This window comes from Eptatretus burgeri, chromosome 2 (genome assembly GCF_056783735.1).
Source record: "Eptatretus burgeri isolate ZD-2024b chromosome 2, Ebu_testis_v1, whole genome shotgun sequence".
NCBI lineage: Eukaryota > Metazoa > Chordata > Myxini > Myxiniformes > Myxinidae > Eptatretus > Eptatretus burgeri.
Genome location: NC_140962.1, coordinates 16,195,859 through 16,215,686, shown reverse-complemented (window position 1 = coordinate 16,215,686; position 19,828 = coordinate 16,195,859). Strand labels below are relative to the sequence as shown.

General features: G+C 44.8%; 1 protein-coding gene across 1 annotated transcript in view; it reads right to left on the bottom strand.

The window, feature by feature from the left end:
• Window positions 1-1,283: 1,283 nt before the first annotated feature.
• LOC147031482 (receptor-type tyrosine-protein phosphatase N2-like) overlaps window positions 1,284-19,828 on the bottom strand; it is a 39,984-nt gene continuing 21,439 nt past the window's right edge. Inside the window, exons 5-10 of the mRNA XM_085863933.1 lie at window positions 9,267-9,344; window positions 8,785-8,904; window positions 7,800-7,970; window positions 6,156-6,205; window positions 2,118-2,182; window positions 1,284-1,881 (exon numbers count right to left, since the gene is read on the bottom strand). Of these exons, the coding sequence (XP_085720059.1) occupies window positions 1,706-1,881; window positions 2,118-2,182; window positions 6,156-6,205; window positions 7,800-7,970; window positions 8,785-8,904; window positions 9,267-9,344 (660 nt within the window). The 3' untranslated portion in view covers window positions 1,284-1,705. The remainder of the gene's footprint in view (window positions 1,882-2,117; window positions 2,183-6,155; window positions 6,206-7,799; window positions 7,971-8,784; window positions 8,905-9,266; window positions 9,345-19,828) is intronic.

Genomic DNA, 19,828 nt, shown 5'->3' with positions numbered 1-19,828 from the left:
AGATGCAAATGTATTCCTCGTGTCAGGGAAAAGGGAAAGGTTGCACTGCACTTTAAGTAAGGACGCTCGAAGGACAGGTGGGTGGATAACAACAGTAAGTGGGTTACAGGTGGGGGTGGGAATGGAGAGGACTTCACACCTCGAGCTTCAGTAAGGAGGAAACGGAGCACTCATCGCATTTTGTGATGAAGAAAATATCTACGGGAGCCATGGTAACCACAAGCAATTTCGATCACTCTCCTCATCTTCACCCTGGTGATGACTTCCTCATTCATTGACCAATGATCTTTTTATTTTTATTTTTTTAACCACCATCAACCCCCTCTCGCACCCCCACCCCAATCCCCCCTCCTTCCAAATTTCCAGCTTTTCCTTTCTGAGAGATTATTTCAAAATCCATCTTGTCCACCCAATGCATCCTCCCTAATCCATTATTCCTCCCCCACATCCCTTAGTTGTCCAAGTTTCCCTCTATTTTTGTCCTTCAGCCCTGCTGTTGATGTTTTTCCTCTCCTATTGTTCTTTTTGTTCTTTTCAGCATTCTCATCTGTACTGTGTTTTACCTCTTCCACGAGCCTTGATTTTGTATACAAAAAATTAAAATAAAACGGGAGCTGAGGTTGAGACATCAGATGCGTTTGTGAAAATACAAAGGATAAAGGGGCCATCGATTCATTTTGGATAAAGCTGTGGAATATATTTGAAGGCTTGTAATGGAAATCCAATGCCAGGAACAAGGTTTTCTTTGATGCTAGCTCATCAGTAAGTGATTTTTAGCCTGACATAGAAGTATAATGATAAAATAAGGATGATTTGTTCGATAAAAAGGTGACAATTATTGTGGAAGTGATAAAAAAAGTTTTGTGAATGTCAGTGATTACCTCCATCATCGAAGGTTGATGGAAGCTATATTTTCTCCCCTGTTTGGCTGTTTTTGTCTGTCCGTCTGTCTGTTTGTGAGCAGGATATCTCACCAAAGTTATGGACGAATTTTATCTAAAGTTGGTGGACAGGTTGGGTGTGTGACAAGGCTGAAATGATTAGATTTTTGTGAAGATCTGGATCCGTATATGCGAATATTTTGAAACTTCGAAGTGATTCTTCACCATTGAGAGATAGGGCCAAAAACAACATGTAGCACAATATCTAACAAGAGCGCAAGTGAGCACAATATACGCCCAAAAAAGTCTCTGTGACACACACACACACACACACACACAATTATATATTCAAACATGTCAATTTATGAAGAACAAGAAGGTATATACAGAATTGTGCTACTACATGGAAAACAGCATCCTGGTTGCCATGGCAACCACATGAGATGACGAACGTATGTCGCGACACACCGTCTCCACAGTCTGTACCTATGTACCAAATATGAAACGTGAAAGTTGAAAACTTTGGGAGTTAGAGTGCAGACAGGAACAAAAGGAACGGACAGACAGACGGACGGACGGACGGACGGACGACCGGTATCACGTATAAAAACGTTTTGGACAGATTATGACAAAACTTGGTGGGTGATTTGGGTAGGTGACAAGATCAAGCCGATTCGATATTGGTTCAAGTCCGGAACCAGATCCGACCTATCAGTGGGATCCAAAGCGTAAACTGTTCAGCCTGGCGGTGGTATGTGCTCCACCGAGTGCCATTCTAGTTGACTATGTAATGCTTGAAACTTATTGATCACCCCATGCAAGTGTTATTTTTTAATGAACCTTGAAAAAAAAAACAACTTTGTGCTGCCCCGGGTAATGTAAACAGGTTCAACAAAGGTGGATCCCCAATTTGAAGTGCCATTTACCTTGGTCTCTACCATCTTGGGCCGTTGGTCCCGTATGAATTCCAACGTGGCTGCAATGTCAATCTCCTTAGTGCCTGTTGGCAAGATTGCGTTAAAATAAAACCTGATTTAACCACAAGTCTCCAAGTTTTCTATTCTCTCTTACAATCAGACAAATAATGACCAACCTCTGATAAAACAACAAATTCTGCAGTTTTACCCTGGGATGGTGTTGAGTGAGGGTGGGGGTAAAATGGGGTTGTGGTGAGTAACAAGGGAATAGGTAGTGTGCATTAGTACTGTAAAGTAAGCAGTGCAGCAGTGAACTCACCTTTGGCTACACGATTTAACACCATGTCCAGCAGTATATATGTACCACTATGACCTGACCCATCACTGGGGGCAGGAAATGGAGGCAGAGAACGAGTAAAACCAGAATTAGGTTTTCTTTTTTTATATACATGGTCAAACACTATATAGTCATTATATACATGGTCTTGTTGCAACACAAATCACGCCCACACAGGCAGACAAGTACAGGAGACAACTCCAGGCTTGACTTCAGACAAACAGCCACTGAGTCTGTTATATCCTTTTAAATGCCGAGGATCAAGCAAAGAATCAGCATCTACCATTTAAAAATCTTTGGTACGACTCGGCTGAGGTTTGAACCACTGACCTCCTCGACTCAGAGCGGATGCTCTAACCATTACACCATGGAGGTTAAAATTACTGCATCAGTTTTATCAATTGAAACCGAATAACAGTATGTAGATTCCGTGGGAAGCGAGGTGAGGCCGTGGCCATTTAGCCCTTCATTATAGTTCTTCATGAATTAAAAGCGAATTAATATGATTGATTTTATTCCCTGATGAAGGGTTAACATTCGAAACGCCGGTTGCACTCAACTTTTAATTGATAAAATCCATTGTTTATCTTGTTTGCCAAATGCAGATCAACACTGGCCTTCAGTTGCATGTAAGATTAGAACACAAAGCACACACAAGTGCAATTATAGATACGATATTCACTCTATAATATGTTCACGACAGCAGAACTCACCAGCACAATGAGAATGTAAAAACAAGGTGTAATCTAAACAAGCAGAAAAAAAAAAACTTTTAAAACGACCATTTATTTGGTCTTCCAACACAACTCGGCATAATGCAAACCATGACCCATCAAAAAGTGTGTACGTGTGTGTACACACGCGCACACATGCTCGTGTTCACGCCCTCCTCCTGCAGGGGAGTGTGCATCCATTTGGGAATGAAGAGCATGAGTGTTCGTTATTCAGAGCCAAGTGCTTGTAATATGATCCAGGATTTATTATGCTGCTCTTTGGCACACGTTATCAAGTTAAAACCAAATTTTCTCTTTTATTATTTTTTTTCTTAAACAAACCATAATAACAGCATCTCTTTTTCAGACAACATAATGACATGCTCCAATTTTCTCTTCTTCAAAAATACAATTTTGGGAATAACAATCCATATGTTGCCTTGTGTTTGATTTCATGAAATTGGAGCATTTTTGAAAGATAAATAATGATTATGTTATTGTTAAGTCTCATGTGTACAGTATGAGCAAGGGGTACCTGGCATTACCTGGTGCTGTTCTAATCCTGTTGGGATTTTGAAGACATCAAATTTTGTATTTTTTCTATTGTTTTGTGGGAGCCTAAAGCACTTCCCTACATCCACGAAGGAATGGGGTCAGGATTAGTAGCCGCCGTAGGACTTAGTCCAAAACGGGGGCTTATGGATTTGGTCTCGATTTTTGTGTTCATGTGTGTGTGCGTGCGTGCATGCGTCCGCAACCATATCTCGGAGATTATGGACCGATTTTTCTTCATACTCGGCACAAAGACAACACATGATGGCGTACATATCCATCAATCGATCCATCCATCCATTGGGACCACACTCTGTGCAGAGCGTTGGTGCTGCACAAGCAGTCCCGTTGGCTATTGGGCACAATCCTGGACGGGTCGCCACTCCGACACAGTTTACCAGCAAGCTGGCACTCATTTTGCCGACCTCGGAAGAATGACAGGCAGAGTCAACCTCACCTGGTATTAATTCAACGGTTGAAGGGGATTTGAACTCAGGACCCTCGGATCCCAAGCCCACCACTCCAGCGGTTAAGCCAACACCAAGCATGTATACACATATACACATCGTTTTATTTCACAATGTGATCAAAGATGGCCGACTGGCGGCCATTTTAGTTGTAAAAAAGCCACTGTTGAACACATCCTCAACCATTTCTCTAACATGCATTTACCGATCTTGTGAAAACTTGGCACCCAGATAAAGAATGATGGCTTACATGTGCACATATTTTTTGTTCGAGATCAGATCGAAGATGGCCGACTGGCGGCCATTTTGTTACTTAAACGTGTCCCCACCTATTTCTCAGACATGCATGGTCCGATTTTGTTCAAACGTCGCAGAGGCACAGTACACGATGGCATGCATGCACGTGTCCCTCACTTTATTTTGCGATCTGATCAAAGATGGACGATTGGGAGAGTGACAGCCATATTAGGTGTAGATCTGGGCGAGCCCTTTCACTCCATACAGAAAATTTACGAAAACAATGGGGACTTTGACATTTTATATCTTTTTTCCTTGTTTAATATTGCCTTTCACATAGCTACAAAGGCTTCGACACTGTAAAGAGATTAAAAAAAAAAAATCCAACTTTTGTTTTTAAATGTTTTTTTTTTCCTTAAAGCACTCACTGATGATTAACTTTTGCAAGTTTGACGAATATCCGTTTGGCCATCTCAGAAAAATGGCAACACACACACAGACAGACAGATAGACAGATGACAGACAGACATCTCTCTTATTGTATAGATTGGAAATAATTGTGGAAACACACAAACAATACATGCAGAAGTCACAACCAACAAACTGGATGATATATATATATATATATATATATATATATATATATATATATATATATATATATATATATATATATATATATGTGTGTGTGCGTGTGTTACAGGTAAAATTGATGACGCAGAAGAATACAGAGAAAACATCAATAAGTTATACAATGCACTACTATTAGTTTTTTACATCACACCTTTGCTTTACAGAGGATCACACCTTGTTTACATGTGATATTGCTTATCGATGTACCATTACGGAATACTGTTGCAAATGCAACCCCACATTTCTACTGATCTTCCATAATGCTTCACTTTAGTTGCTGTTCACTAAAAATGTAATCTTCTCATCTCCGTAGTTAGACAAACTCTTGTTGATTGTTGCTGAACAATTCTAACTTGGAATCTTCTAGAAAGGTCACTCATCTGTAGCTTTACTTACACCGTTATTTGTGATCTGATGTTTATTACTCATCTTTACTAAATGGGATTTCTCTTTCAATCGAGGCAAGTCTTAAATTTTCACCCCTGTCTCATCAAAACAATTGTCCAGCAATTCCACCGATCTAATTTGCTGATCAACCACTGGAAAATGTTCAGTCTCTCAAGCCTCTGGACCTGACCATCAGCCATGACCTCCACTGGGGAGACCATAAATCAAAGTTGGCCTCCAAATCCAGCTGTAGACTGGCCATTTTCCATTGTGCCAAGTCAATCCTTGATAAATCTGAACTTCCCACATCCAACAATGCCTTTGTTTATAGATTAATGTTCTCCCTTGTCGGTTTGTGGCCCCGCTTCCCCTCAGTCTCTCCTGGAGGCTGTGTAATCTAAAGATCACAACATCATTGGCATCTCCCACAGAAAAGCATAAGCACAAAGCCTGAAGCTGCTACCTCACCACAGACAGGATGTCTATTTTAACCGCCTCTCATCCGGTCTTTCTCACACTGCCATTTCAATCCCTGAGCTTCCCTAATCTCTTCAGATGCCCATGCTCTTCCACTGACACCGTCATTAAAATCCCCAAATCTAGGCTTCCGGTACACCTCCACTGCCCAAGGCTTACGGTGCACCTCAACTACCTTGGTCATCATCACTATGTTTTCTACTCCTTGTCAAACTGTCACTCGAAGCCAGTTCAATCCTACTTTACACTCGAGAGTTTCAAATTAGCAGCACACCACCATCTCATGTCATCTTCCATCTCCATACCAACGATCCTTTTCCCCACATTATACAGTACTTCCTCTCCTAACCTATTCTTCTTACTTGCAGGTTGCTATGTTTCATTCCATCTCCTCTTTTCCCCTTTGCTCATTGCCTTGCTTGTTGTGTCTGCCAGTTCTCCCACTGCCCCCTCTGCCATCACCTGTATACCCTCCTTCACCTCATCCTTCCACGAGGCTAACTTTTGTACACAAGAAAAAGAGCACAGATGCATTTGACTTGTTTGGAACTTACCTGCAGTGAACGATGATGGGGCATGAACGACCTCGGAAACATTTGTTCACCTTCCTGTAAACACACCAATGCAAATCTCAAATGCACTTTCCTTGTGTTAATTTTCTAAAACGAGGAATATCTCGCAACTCTACTTTTTTGAAAATACCTCAAACAGCGATTGAGGCTCAGGGAGGAGACCAAATGTGGGGTTGAGGAGAACAGACAGACAAAGGACATACGGAAACGCTTCAGTGAGAGTGGAGAGATCACTCACTGGTCGGCAAGGCTCGTTGGGAGAGAACAAGTGAAAGTACGTGAGAGTAGAGCAGTCATGCATCGGGTAATGCCATCATATGAACCATCGATCATCATTTGATCCAATAAACAATAAGAGGGATGGGAAGGCTAATCTTGTCTATGTGATGGGTCTGAAGCTGTGTATTTTGATGCACGGTGTACATTCCGGTAACTGAAGAAACCGAGCGGCAAAACTTTTTGGCAGGAGTTTCCATTTCTTGGAAATGGTGCTGATCTCGAATCCGAGATGGAGAAGCAAACGTTGGGATTGTTAACATCTCGTTTATAACACTTGTGCCCGATTTATATATCAGTTTATTGTGCGTTTATCAATATCACAAATTCTCCAACACATTGAGTTTCCTGGATTCCAAATCACTCACAGCAGTTTTGCTTCAATAATATCTCGCTTTGCAACATCATCTGTTGTCAGTGTTCTTAATGACATCTAATGTCTCTTTGGGACCATCGTATGTTCTCAATGTACTTGAGAGAGGTACGCACACTCACGTCAAAGCTGTCTAGCCAAGGTTCGAATCCCGACCCAGCTATGAACTGTCATCCTGGTGTTGCACAGGCAGGGTGATTGATCGATGCGTGTGCCGTCCCTCGGATGGACGTCAAACTGGACGTCTCATCCTCCGGAATTAGTTGGTGGATGTTGAAGATGCTATGGTGCCCCGAGCGAAGAGTGGGCAAGCTATCGCCAGCACCCTGAACAAATTACAAATTCCTGCTCTATTGCCTACAGGGTGCACTGAATCAGCTGCACAGCTGCACCCTCAGACAATGACGTTACTCCAAAGCCTTGTGTTGCAAACGAAAGAAGAAGAAGAAGAAGAAGAATGTCCCTCAAAAAAAGACAACCTGGCCGAGCTTTAGCCCATCCTCCAATGATCACTTTTGTGACTATGCAACTGTATTCGGTAACGGAGCTGCACATCACAAAAATGACACTGGCAGAGGGCAGGCAGGGTGGAATGTGATGATCAGCCTGCAGTTTCTTGTGTACATTATCCCCAGTGGCTTTACATGCTTCGAGGTGAGAAGATATTGTGAGATAAGAAAATGGTGGAGAAATGACTTCACCAATGACGAGGAGAAGGGAGTGGGGAGAAGTGTAGATTAAGGGGGCGAGGGAGTGGGGTTGGAACAAGGGGGTAATAAAACAACATTGTGATTGAGGCTGCTGCGGAAAGCCGAAAGGTAAGGGGAGAGTATGTGCAGGTAGGTTGCTGCATTCGGTCTTGAATATTTCATCACGTGCAATCACGTACGATTCAATACATTCCCGACATAAACATGAGCAGTGGAATGGGGGTGGGGATGCGGTAGGTATGCTTCTCCACTTATACTCTCATCCACTTGCCTGCGGAACTCCAGCAGAGTGTATGGGGCAGATGGTACATCCTTTGGGGCCCAGCGCAGGAAGTGGAATTGAGTGACGGTACGTGTTTCACCAGTAAGCATGTGCTTGAGATACAGACTTCGGACCACATACTCCTCACAGCACACATGCTCTGACACAAGATGCACCTGGTGGGAACGAAGCGTCATGTGTTCAAAAATGTCTGTGACAGCCATTATTACCTCTGCCAACGAAGGGCGATGGAGGTTATGTTTTCACCCCTGTCTGTCTGTCTATCTGTCTATTTGTGTGCAGGATATGTTAAAAAGTGATGGATGGATTCAGATAAAATTTGGTGGACAGGTTTGATGTGTGGCAAGGACAAATTGATTAGATTTTGGTGAAGATCCAGATCTGGATACTATAGTTTTTAAAGTAATTCTTCACCACTGAGTGAGAGGGCCAAAAACGATATATCGTGTGATATTTCAAAAAGTTGTGGACGAGTTATGACAAATCGACGTGGATGAGTTGGTTAGGTGACAAGACCAAGCCGATTAGATTTTAGTTAATGTCCGGATGCAGATCCAGCATATCGGTGGGATACAAAACGTAAACTGTTCAGCCGGGCGGAGGTGTGCGCTCTACCGAGTGCCCGTTCTGGTTTAATACGAGATTGCAAGAATGAGAATTTGTTTCTGTTTGGTCGATAGATTTAAGACTTTTTGAAGTTCACCAGAAGTGTAATTAATACTATTATTATTATTATTATTATGACTTAAATTTAACTGATTATTCATTAATATTCAAATTATATAAATTATCATTACAATCCAACCATTTGGGTGCATTAACTGGTAATGCTGAGTCAGTAAAGGATATCTCAATCCAAAATTAAACACCTCCAGATCCCCCAAATCTTTTTTGCTGTTTCCGTATTGGCCATTTTAATCTCCGAAACTGAGATTGATAAAACTCCCAATTTGTGATGAGAGTATCCACCTCGTATTTATGGTAGATTGCGCTTCCTTCCGTTGGCCAGTAACGAGGGCAGCAGTCCTTCCCTTCATCTCCCGAAGGGCACAGCATCACCAAAACCACGCAACGGTTCTCCCACACCATCTGCCTCACATCACAAAATACCGCAGAGTCTGGTTGTTTTTTGTTTTTTTTCACACACTCGACTTAACATTTCATACTTTCATTTTGTCAAACTACCACCCAGCCTTTCGGATGGAGCTGTTCAAGCAACAGCTCTCATACTCAACCAGCAACTCACAATGCCACCACAATGTTACCTAGTCACCACAGCAGGAAGATAACACCTTCCTATCCAACTACGCTCTTTCCTTTACCATTTTAATCCCATCCCACATCTGCTCTCCCAATGCGGATTTTTCTCCACATCCTCTTTGGAACCGTGAAAAGGGACACAGATGGACACCGTCTCAACTGGCAGCCCAAATGGCATGTTGGCTGCCTACCTGCCAGAAGTCAGATATGGTGTGAGCCATGGGGCTTTGAGCAGCGATGTATGCTGGTGTGCGAGGATCGTGGTCTGTCTGCGAAAAAAGTGCACGCAACCATGTTGGTTGTCACATCATTCAAGTCGTATTCAAGGTGATAATCTATTTGCATTCACATTTAAAATACATATCAATAAATCCATATCGGTTGACAACTCACTCCACAGCATCTTTATGCTGCACCATGAACACGTATTACTTCATCTCTGTGCAACCAGATGCTCCCACTGAATCTAAAAAAAATTCTGGAGCTATGAAATGTTTCCCATCACCAGCAGATTTTTCTTTTCTCGAAGTGAATGTCGCTGGAAGTTATAAACATGTATTTGAAAATTTGTTTATCACATTTTTCAATTGCATGTTTAACTTCGAACAAGTGTTTCCGATCTGATGCACCATACTCTAATGTAGTGGTGGTTCTGGTGAGGGGGTTTCAAAGCATGGGCTCATGATGGGTGGTTTGCCATCCTTTTCCCAGCAGTAGTTAGGACAGGAATATCAAATTTGGCCGTGATGCCGGCGATAGCTTGCCTAATCTTCAAAAATGGGGTACTCAATGCTGGACATGAAATCAGAGCCATATCCCGAGACATATCCCGTGTTTTTGACATGGTCTGGCACCCTGCCCTGCTCACCAAACTCTCTTTCTATGGTGTCCAAGACCATCTCCACTCATGGCTCACAGACTTCCTCTCCTGTTGCAGTCAATGTGTGGCCCTAAATGGAGTTCTTTCATCCCCTCTTCCTGTCCTGGCTGGAGTTCCTCAAGGTAGCGTTCTGGGCCCTGTTCTTTTTCTGGTTTTCATCAGTGATCTCTCCGACTCTGGAAAATCCTCTCTATCTCTTTGCTGATGACTCCACCCTCTGCCGTACCATCTGTCATCCCTCAGATCGGCAAGCAGCAGTTTCTTCGCTCTCCACAGATCTGGATAAAATCACAAACTGGTCCAACACGTGGAACATGTCTTTCAATCCTGACAAATCTCACACTCTCACTATGCCTCTCCGAAAGGAGCGTTTGGAACACCCCTCCCCCCCATCTACTTTATCAAAAATCCTCTGGAAGAAATCCTTCCTTTTAAGCTTCTTGGTCTCACTCTCTGCCATAATCTCTCCTGGAAAAGCCACATTTCAAACCTGGCCTACAAAGCCAGTCGGCGACTGGGAATCCTCCGTTGTGCAAAGTCCTTCCTTGGCCCACCTGTGCTCCTGACCACATACAAAGTTATCGTCCACAGCCTCATGGAGTACTGCTCTCTCCTCTGGGCTGGTGCTCCTGCCTCTCACCTTTCTCAGCTTCACACTGTGGAAACCAAGGTATTTAGGATCATTGGTATCTCCTGCCGTGAGGCTGAGTCTTTGGGCCTCTCACTCTCTCACCGCAGGCAGGTCGGTGGTCTTTCTGTCTTCTATAGTCTCCTTGCCCCCCTGCTCTGTCTGTGTCTGCCCCCCCACCCCATATTTCCACAGGGTCAAGGTCCACCAGCAACCCCCTTCTGGAACAACTACCAAAATCACGAATCGCTGCTCACCTTCACTCTTTCATTCCTCTTTTTCCCCACTTTTGGAATAAACTCCCTCACTCTCTTCAATCCCATTCTTCCCTCCAGACCTTCAAAACAGCTGTTCATCACCACCTCTTATCTTCCCCAATCAAAAACCTCGATATTTTAACCCCGTTAATCCACCCCAAACCCACCTCCTTCAAATTCGCTGCTTTCCTTCCTGAAAGTCCCTGTAATGTCCATCTTGTCTACCCCATGTTCCCGCCCCATCCCTCTCCCTTCCACAGATCTCCTAATGTCTCTGTTCCCCACTGTTTTGTCCTTCCCTCTTCCACCCCTCTTGTCTCATGCCCCCCTTACTGTGTGTTGTGTGTTAGCTCTCATACGAGCCTCGACAAGGTATACAAAAAAAAATGGTATGAAATTCGACAGCTATGTCTGACCTGATGTTATGATGTAACTCATTGTCTTTCTGAAATGTCTCAACATCAACCTCCACTGATATTTAACAGCCACAAGAACAGTGCCTCAAGGTGTCAAACTACTGAGATGATGTGTCCTTGCCATTCCTGAGTGATCAGTCTCAGTGTCACCAGGGCTGCTCCAAAGATTTGTCTCGGGTTTGCCTCATAATCGAGTGTATTGTCAGGTGCGATTCCCCAAAGAAATATGTGATTCTTACACAGTCAGCATTGAATGGAGCATGTTTTTCAAAAAAAAAATTTCCCCACTTGCAGTTTTTTCACTTTGATCTTTTATTTGATCAAGCAACATCTGTTGGGAGCACGTAGCGAGACAATATTAAATTCCCATGATATTTATAACTGCTGCATTATTTGCATAGTATCGTTTGAGTCACATTTTGTACTGCGTGGAATTTCCACGATTACCTTGCTCGTGTATCAGTCAATCAATCAATTAATATGTCCCCGTCACTTATGACGATGGGTGAAACTGTAGCCATCTGTGCCGTCTCTCGTGCTGCTGGGCTGCCTTTGCAATCAATGTACCCTTTCTAACAGCTGCTCTCCAGCTTTGCCTTATTTGTGTCAAGTCATGCCAGTTCCCCTCAATATTGAAGATCATTAGGTCTTCCTTGATGACATCCTTCCAACGTTTACAGGATCTGCCACGTGGGCGAGTTCCAGTGCCTAGTTCACAAACAAATATTCTCTTTGGGCGACGATGGGCTGGCGCACGGCACACGTGACCCAGCCAACTCAGTCTTGACGCCCTCACCATCATGCTTATGGATGTAATGTTGGCATGGGCTTGGACTTCCGTATTAGTGATCTTTTGCCACCAGCGAATATGCATGATGTGCCGTAAGCATCTCTGGTGGAACATCTCCAACTGGTGTAGTTGTTTATTTAGGGCAACCCAGGTATCGCTACCATATAGCAGTATTGCCAAGATGACATGGCGGTGTAGAATCAGCTTAGTATTGAGGGATAGACCTGAACGACGTCACACTCGACTTTGGAGTGAATAGAACATGGATGTTGCACTGGCTAATCTTTTCTGGAGTTCACCATCCAGGTTTCCATCACTGGTGATCATGCTTCCCAAGTACACAAACTTGTCCGTTATTTTTAATGGGATGTCTCCAAGAATAATAGGTATTATTCCAAGCGATTGTGATGGTTGGTGTAGTATCTCTGTTTTTTTCCTTTTCCGATGGCCAGTCCCCACCTTGTGCAGGCATCATCCATCTATCCATCCATTGGGCCCATACTCTGTGCAGAGCATTGGTGCTGCTGAAGGAGTCTCCTTGGCGATTGAGCACAATCCTATATGGGTCATCACTCCAACACAGGATAGCAGCAAGCAGGCACTCATTTTGCCAATCTTGGAAGGATGACAGGCAGAGTCAACTCCACCTGGTATTAATTCAACAGCCGAGTGGGATTTGAACTCAGGATCCTAGGATCCCAAGCCCACCACCCTCACCATTAAGCCAACACCAGGCATCGGCATCATGCAGGGCATCAATAATTTTCTGAAGTTTCTCCACCTTATTACAGTCAAATGCAGCATCATCTGCATAAAGGAGTTCTCTGATGATATCTAGCAGAGAGTTGCAAGTCCTTAGCCTGCACAAATTAAACAGGCTGCCATCCAACTTGTAACGAATACCAAACCCATAGTCTGCCAAACCCTCAAGTGCCATTCCAATCACGTAGCTGAATACGATGGTGAAGGAGGTCGGAGCTAGAATGCAGCCTTGGCAGAAACCTGTGATAATGTCAAACTTTGAAGTTGTTTCCCCATTGATAGTTGACGAGTTTTGATGGAACACCACCCTTTTAAAAGAATATCCATGCGAGGTCCCGGTCTACTGAATCAAAGGCCTTAACTCGGTCAATGAAAAGAAGGTGCAAGTCCTGCCTCTGCTCCTTACATTTTTCTTGTCGTTGTCTCAGAACAAACATCATATCTAATGTAGACTGACCGAAGCAGAATCCGCTATGTGTCTCTGGAAGGAGTTTTTTTTATGAGGGGATTTTGGCGATTGGGTACCACTCTGGCAATAACCTCTCTAGCAACCGAGAGCAAGGTAATACCTCTGTAGTTCCCACATGTAAAAGGACATTTCTTTTATACAAGGCAATGATGGTGCCATCTTTCCATTCCTGAGGAACACATTCACTTTGCCAGATACACTGAATGAGCTGATGGAGACTTGTGAAAAGGGCAGGTCCACCATTCTTCAGAACCTTAGGTGGAATGCAATCTACTCCTGGGGCTTTCCAATTGGCCATCTGCTTGATGGCTGTAACCACCTCATCCACATCTGCATCTACTGCCAGTTCATATTGGATGGGTCTCTGTGGGACCCAATTGATAATTGACTTGTCAACATCTCTGTGTTGATTAAGTAAGGTCTTAAAATGTTCTTCCCAGCAATTGAGAATGTCTTCTCGTTGGGTCAGGCAGTCACCGGTGATGGAGTTTATAGGTTGAAGCCCAAGAGGTTTCCTCTTTGATTGGAACTTGATGGCTTCGAAGAAGTTTTGAGAGTCATACTTCTCTGCAAACTCATCAATGTCTTTGGCCTTGTTTATCCACCACTGATTCTGCATTCTTCTTAGCTCCTGCTGGCATAAGCTCATGATTACTTGATATGCTGTTTTTTGGTGTTTCTGATGCCAAAACCTCTGCAAAGACCTCCCCCTTTTCCTATCCAGGAGACTCATGATGGCTTCATCATTTGAGTCAAACCAATGCTTATGCTGGCATGTCTGGGTTCCTTGCACTGACTTAGCTGTATTATATATAATAGTTTTGAGGGATTCCCAATGTTCAGCAGAGTTACCGGTCAAGTTTTTTGGGAGAGTCTCACTAAGAGTTGAAGAAAGTTCTTACTGCTTGGTTGATGATTGCAGTAGAGCCACATTAAGATGTGGGCTGCATGGTTTCAAATGCCACCTGGTTGAGCAATGGACTCCAAGCCTGGCTCTTGCACACACAAGCTTGTGGTCTGTCCAACAGTCAGCATTTCTACGGACTCGACAATCATTGACGTCGGTCACATAATGTCTCCTTATGATGATGTACTCAATCATATGCCATACTTTTGATCTTGGATGGCACCACGTGGTCTTATGTACATCTGCTTGGGCAAACATGGTATTTGTGATGGATAGAACAAAGCGGGAACACAGATCCAGTAGCAGAATCCCTTGGGAGTTGCAAGTACTAATGCCGTGGTGGCCTATCACTTCACCCCATGTACCTGTATCTTGGCCAACCCGTGCGTTGAAGTCTCCCAACAAAAATAGTATCTCCAACTGGTACTTCCTTGAGCACTTCTGAGAGCTGGTCATAGAAAATGTTTTTCTCCAATTATGGACGCTTAAAGGTTGGAGCATAAGCACTTATTACTGTGATGTAACAGTTCTTTTTTAATACAGTCGAACACATATTATTCGGGAACTGACACCTTTCCAGCTCACAACAGTTTCTCGCCGATCCATTTTTATGGCAACAGCTACCCCTTCCAGTTTTCTTTCACCCACTGGGCGACCCGAGTGGATATAAACATAGGCTGTATCTTCAAACTCTCCTTGGGCAGGGATTCTGCATTCACTCAGGCCAGCAATGTCTAAATGCAGCCTGAACAGTTTCTGAGCCACCAAAGCTGAGCGGTGTTCTGGAGCAACTCGCTTCTGATTGTCATCATTCAGAGTTCTGACATTCCAGCATGCCAGCTTGAGAGCACCAAAGGTGCAGTGGGCTTGCCCAGGTCTATCAGCACCAGGGGGGTCCTTTCGGCTTCACCTCTGGCATCAGGTCAGGTCAGGTTAGATCTGTGACCTGCTACAGGTACCATGTAAACCTGTACTAACCTGTTCCATGGTCGGGTTGTCGGCATCTAAACCGTCTCCCCCACCAGGTTTTCTGGTGAGGAGGGTGTTTGGATATGGACACCCAGTAGGATTAAAAACAAAACCTGTCAAAGGGCAGAGGAGCTCCTTGTGAGCCAACAGCCATCCATATCTAGTGCCCAACTGTGTCTGCGGACGTCCTCCTGCAGTTGGGTTACTTTTTATGAGGAGGTTGGTGGCAGGATTTGCACTCCGGCCACCGTAAAACCCTTCATTCCGCAAAACACAAAAACGCAAAAAAATCTGAAAACCCACTCCGTGGGAGTACCTCCTGTGCAGCTTCCCTTCGCAGGGCAGCTCACCGGATGACAGGATTGGGGCAAAACCTTCGGGACCCCCAATCTTTGATGATAGGAGAGAAACCACGGGGTAACCTCCCTGGGTCAGATTGCGGTACAGTGTGTCGGAGTGGTGCTGAGGTGTCGTCCACCAGATGGCGGTCTCCTTGGGTTAACCTGAGGCAGTCCCTTTGGGTGGGTGCCTGGAATGTCCTATCCCTAAGAGAGGATGATCACTAGTCTCAGTTATCATCTGAGCTCAAGCGTTTGGACAATGGGATTGCAGCTCTCTCTGAGGTTCGGAGACCGGATTGCGGCGAGATAATGGTGGGTGGTTACACCTACTATTGGTCTGGTCGCTCTGATGGTTACCATACCCAAGGAGTTGCTGTAGCTGTGTCCAATAAGCTGACCCCAATGATAATTGAGGTAATACCGGTCAACGAGCGTATTACGAGATTAAGGATTCGTCACTCCTTCGGTGTCATTTCTCTGGTCTCTGTTTATGCTCCGACTGAGGCGAGTGATCTCACCGTGAAGGATGCATTCTACGCCACACTCGAGTCTGTGGTTGATCAGTGCCCCAGACGAGATACACTTCTAGTCTTGGGGGATTTCAATGCATCGACTGGAACTGATAGGGATGGATATGAGACATGTGTTGGTCCCCATAGGTCAGGAACTATGAACCAGAATAGCACCAAGTTCCTTGACTTTGCAAGAAGTCATGGGCTTAGGGTGGCTGGTTCATGGTTTCAGCGCCCACAAGCTCATCGCTGGACTTGGTATTCCAACGCTGGCGGTGTGGCAAAGGACATTGACCATGTCCTCATTGACGGTCGCTGGAGGATGATCCAGAACTGCAGGGTCTCCCGGAGTGCTCAGTTCCTCAATACTGACCAAAGGCTTGTTGTAGCAACTCTAAAGCTGCACCTTAAATCCTGGAGAATGGTACCATCCCAGCCAAGGCTGGACGTTGGCAAGCTCAGGGATGAGAGAGTAGCTCAGGAGTTTGCGAACAGGCTGAGTGGACACTTGGGGGGTCTGGGTGCTTTGGGGGGTCCTGAAGAGTTGTGGAGTGCCTTCAAGACCACCGTCCTTGATGTTGCCGGTGGATGTCTTGGAGCTCACCGCAGGGCAAAGAAGAATTTTGTCTCTCAAGGGACACTGGATACCATTGACCAGAGTCGCAGGGCCAGGCTGAATGGCAGAGCTGAGCTGTTCAGGGAGCTGAGGCGTAAAACTGTACGTGCACTGAGGGTGGACAAGGAGGCCTATGTGCGAGGAATCTGTGAGGGGGTAGAGCATCACCTGTGGACAGGTGATTCTCGTCCCGGTTTACAGGGGAATTCGCGCATTGCGTTCATCCAAGCCCATCCCTCGGAGCACTGCAGTTAGAGCAGAGAGTGGTAGGCTCTTGACAGAGGAGTCTGAAGTGAAGGCCCGCTGGGCTGGTTACTTTGTGCGGTTGTACCAGGCTGATCCCCCAGCTGTCGAGTTGGACGTCAAGGGTGTTACAATCCCTGTTGTTGACCCTCGAATCAACTGTGGTCCACCTTCGCTTGTGGAAACACGGGCTGCGGTGAACCTGTTGAAATGGGGTAAAGCTCCAGGGATCTCTGGCATCCATGCTGAACTTCTCAAGGCTGGTGGAAATGCTGCACTCGTGTTGTTGCATGCAGTTTTGTGCTCTGCCTGGAACACAGGCATCATCCCAACTGACTGGAAGAGGGGCCTTGTTGTTCCTCTCTGGAAAGGGAAGGGTGATCGCCAAGACTGCAACAACTACCATGGGGTGACACTGCTCTCAGTGCCGGGCAAGGTCTTTGCTTGGATAATTCTTGATAGGGTTCGCCACCATCTGCTTGAGCACCAGCGTCCAGAGCAGTCAGGCTTTACACCAAAGAGGTCAACGATTGACCGAATCCTTGCTCTTCGGGTCCTCACCGAACGCAGACGAGAGTTTCGGCAGGGGCTGCTGGCAGCCGATATTGATCTCTGCAAAGCATTCGATTCAGTGAATCTGGATGTCCTCTGGAGGATTCTTGGTCTTCGTGGGGTGCCACCAAAACTGATCGATCTGATGTCTGAACTCTACTCTGGTACTGAGAGTGCTGTGAAGTGTGGTGGTACCATCTCTGACTTATTTCCAGTTGTTACTGGAGTTCGTCAGGGGTGTGGACTGGCCCCCACACTTTTCAGCACTTGTGTGGACTGGATTTTAGGGAGGATGTCGGAAAGATCAAGCTGCGGTGCATCGTTTGGGAATGTCAAGATCTCGGACCTTGATTTTGCAGATGATGCAGTCATCTTTGCGGAGACTTTGGATACTCTTTTGGGGGCCCTCGAGGTGCTGAATGAGGAGTCGGAGCCGCTGGGATTACGGGTTTCTTGGGGCAAAACTAAGATCCAGGCTTTCGATGACATCTTGGATGCTGCTGTCCTGTCTGTGTTTGTCTGTGGTGAGGATGTTGAGGTCGTGGAGAGATTCACTTACCTTGGCAGTGATATTCATGTCTCTGCTGGCTGTGAGTCAGAGGTCAATAGACGTCTGGGTCGGGCCTGGGGAGTCATGGATTCACTGGATCATGGGGTGTGGTGTTGCCGGTACCTGTGCGGGAGGACGAAAGTCCGAGTCTTCAGGTCCTTGGTACTTCCAGTCTTGCTCTATGGATGCGAGACTTGGACTCTGACCAAGGATCTGAGACGGAGACTTAATTCCTTTGGTACCAGGTCTCTTTGGAGAATCCTTGGCTATCGCTGGTCGGATTTTGTGTCCAACGAGCGGTTGCTGAGAGAGACTCGGATGAGATTTGTTACCTGCATGGTCCGTGAGCGTCAGTTGCGGCTGTATGGAAATGTGGCTCGTTTTACTGACGCTGATCCTGCTCACCAGATTCTCTCAATGGGGGAGTCTCGTGAGTGGAGGAGGCCAGTGGGCCGACCACGTGCCTCGTGGTTGCAGCAGGTTGACCATCATCTCAAGGAGATGGGGATGGGCCTGGCATCTGCCTGGGGGATGGCCAGACAGAGGCCCCTGGAATACCGGCGGAAAGTGGACGCAGCGACGCGCTGTTCTGGCACATGCTCCCATACCTGACCTGACCTGGCGTGTCAGAGGTTGTCTGTCCGATGAACCTCAAAATTTTAGTGTATATATATATATATATATATATATATATATATATATATATATATATATATATATATATATATATATAATTATTGCATCTGTATTTTTGCACAAGATAAACAGGAGCTTTTTGCCAAATACAGTATACGCTCCCTTCAGTCCGAGTGAGCCAGAATGTTTGAATATCAAAAAATGTCTGCTACTCATCCTTCAAAAAAAACAAAACATGAATTTAGTGAAATGTTTTTTTCATGGAATCAATTTTCAATGGGAATATAAAACACAGGAAATTACATCACTGTGTTTGATGTTCACTGCAAAAAGGCTTGGGATTTATGCCAGTGTATGTCAATTTTGCTGTATAACCGATCTCGTGTGAATTTGGTAATCGCTCACAAATAATCACCTGAGATTCGAATCGACGAATCATCGCAGTTTATAGCTAATCTTACACTGCGGCTGATAGCCCACCAACACTTTAAAAACATTGAAGAACATCACAGACAACATTTATTTCCTTGTGATTTACACTGATATTCCCTCTTGATAAAAACAAGCTACTTTATCTGTTTTAAATCTTAAGGTAAAATTGTATTACACTCATTATGGCTTTCAACCTCTTTATATTAGAATTGAATAACTTCATCAAAGTGACACCAGGAAAAGTTAGAAAGTAGGGTTATATCATAGCTAGCCTGGCTATTGTGTGCAGTCTGTGGGTGCTGGTTGCATCATTTTCTGGGGGCACAGCAGTGCCACTGATGCAGTGCCTTCTATTACCAATACACTGGTACTCATTTCACTGACCTCAGAAGGATGACAAGCTTAGTCAACCACATGTGGTGGTAAAATTCAATGGAAAAACATGGGGAAAAAACACTCATTCCTCTTTTTTACTCAACTGTGGAAACAACTTCCTCAGTTTGTTTGATCTCACTCTCTTCTCCCACGGCTTCAAGACAGCTGTTCACCACCATCTGAGGTTGTGAATCAAGATCTTTTCTACCAAAATTATCCCTCCCCAAGACCACTTCTTTCTGGCTTTCCAGGTTTTCAGGTCTCCCCACATTCTCTCATCCTCCTCTTTATTAAAAAAACAACATTATTTGATTTTATTTCACGTTTTTTTTGTTTAATTTCTGCTTCTTCCTCAGTTTTGCCTTCCATTTCTGTGATTGAGAGATTGGAGCTGTATCCATCTTGATCACCTCTTGTG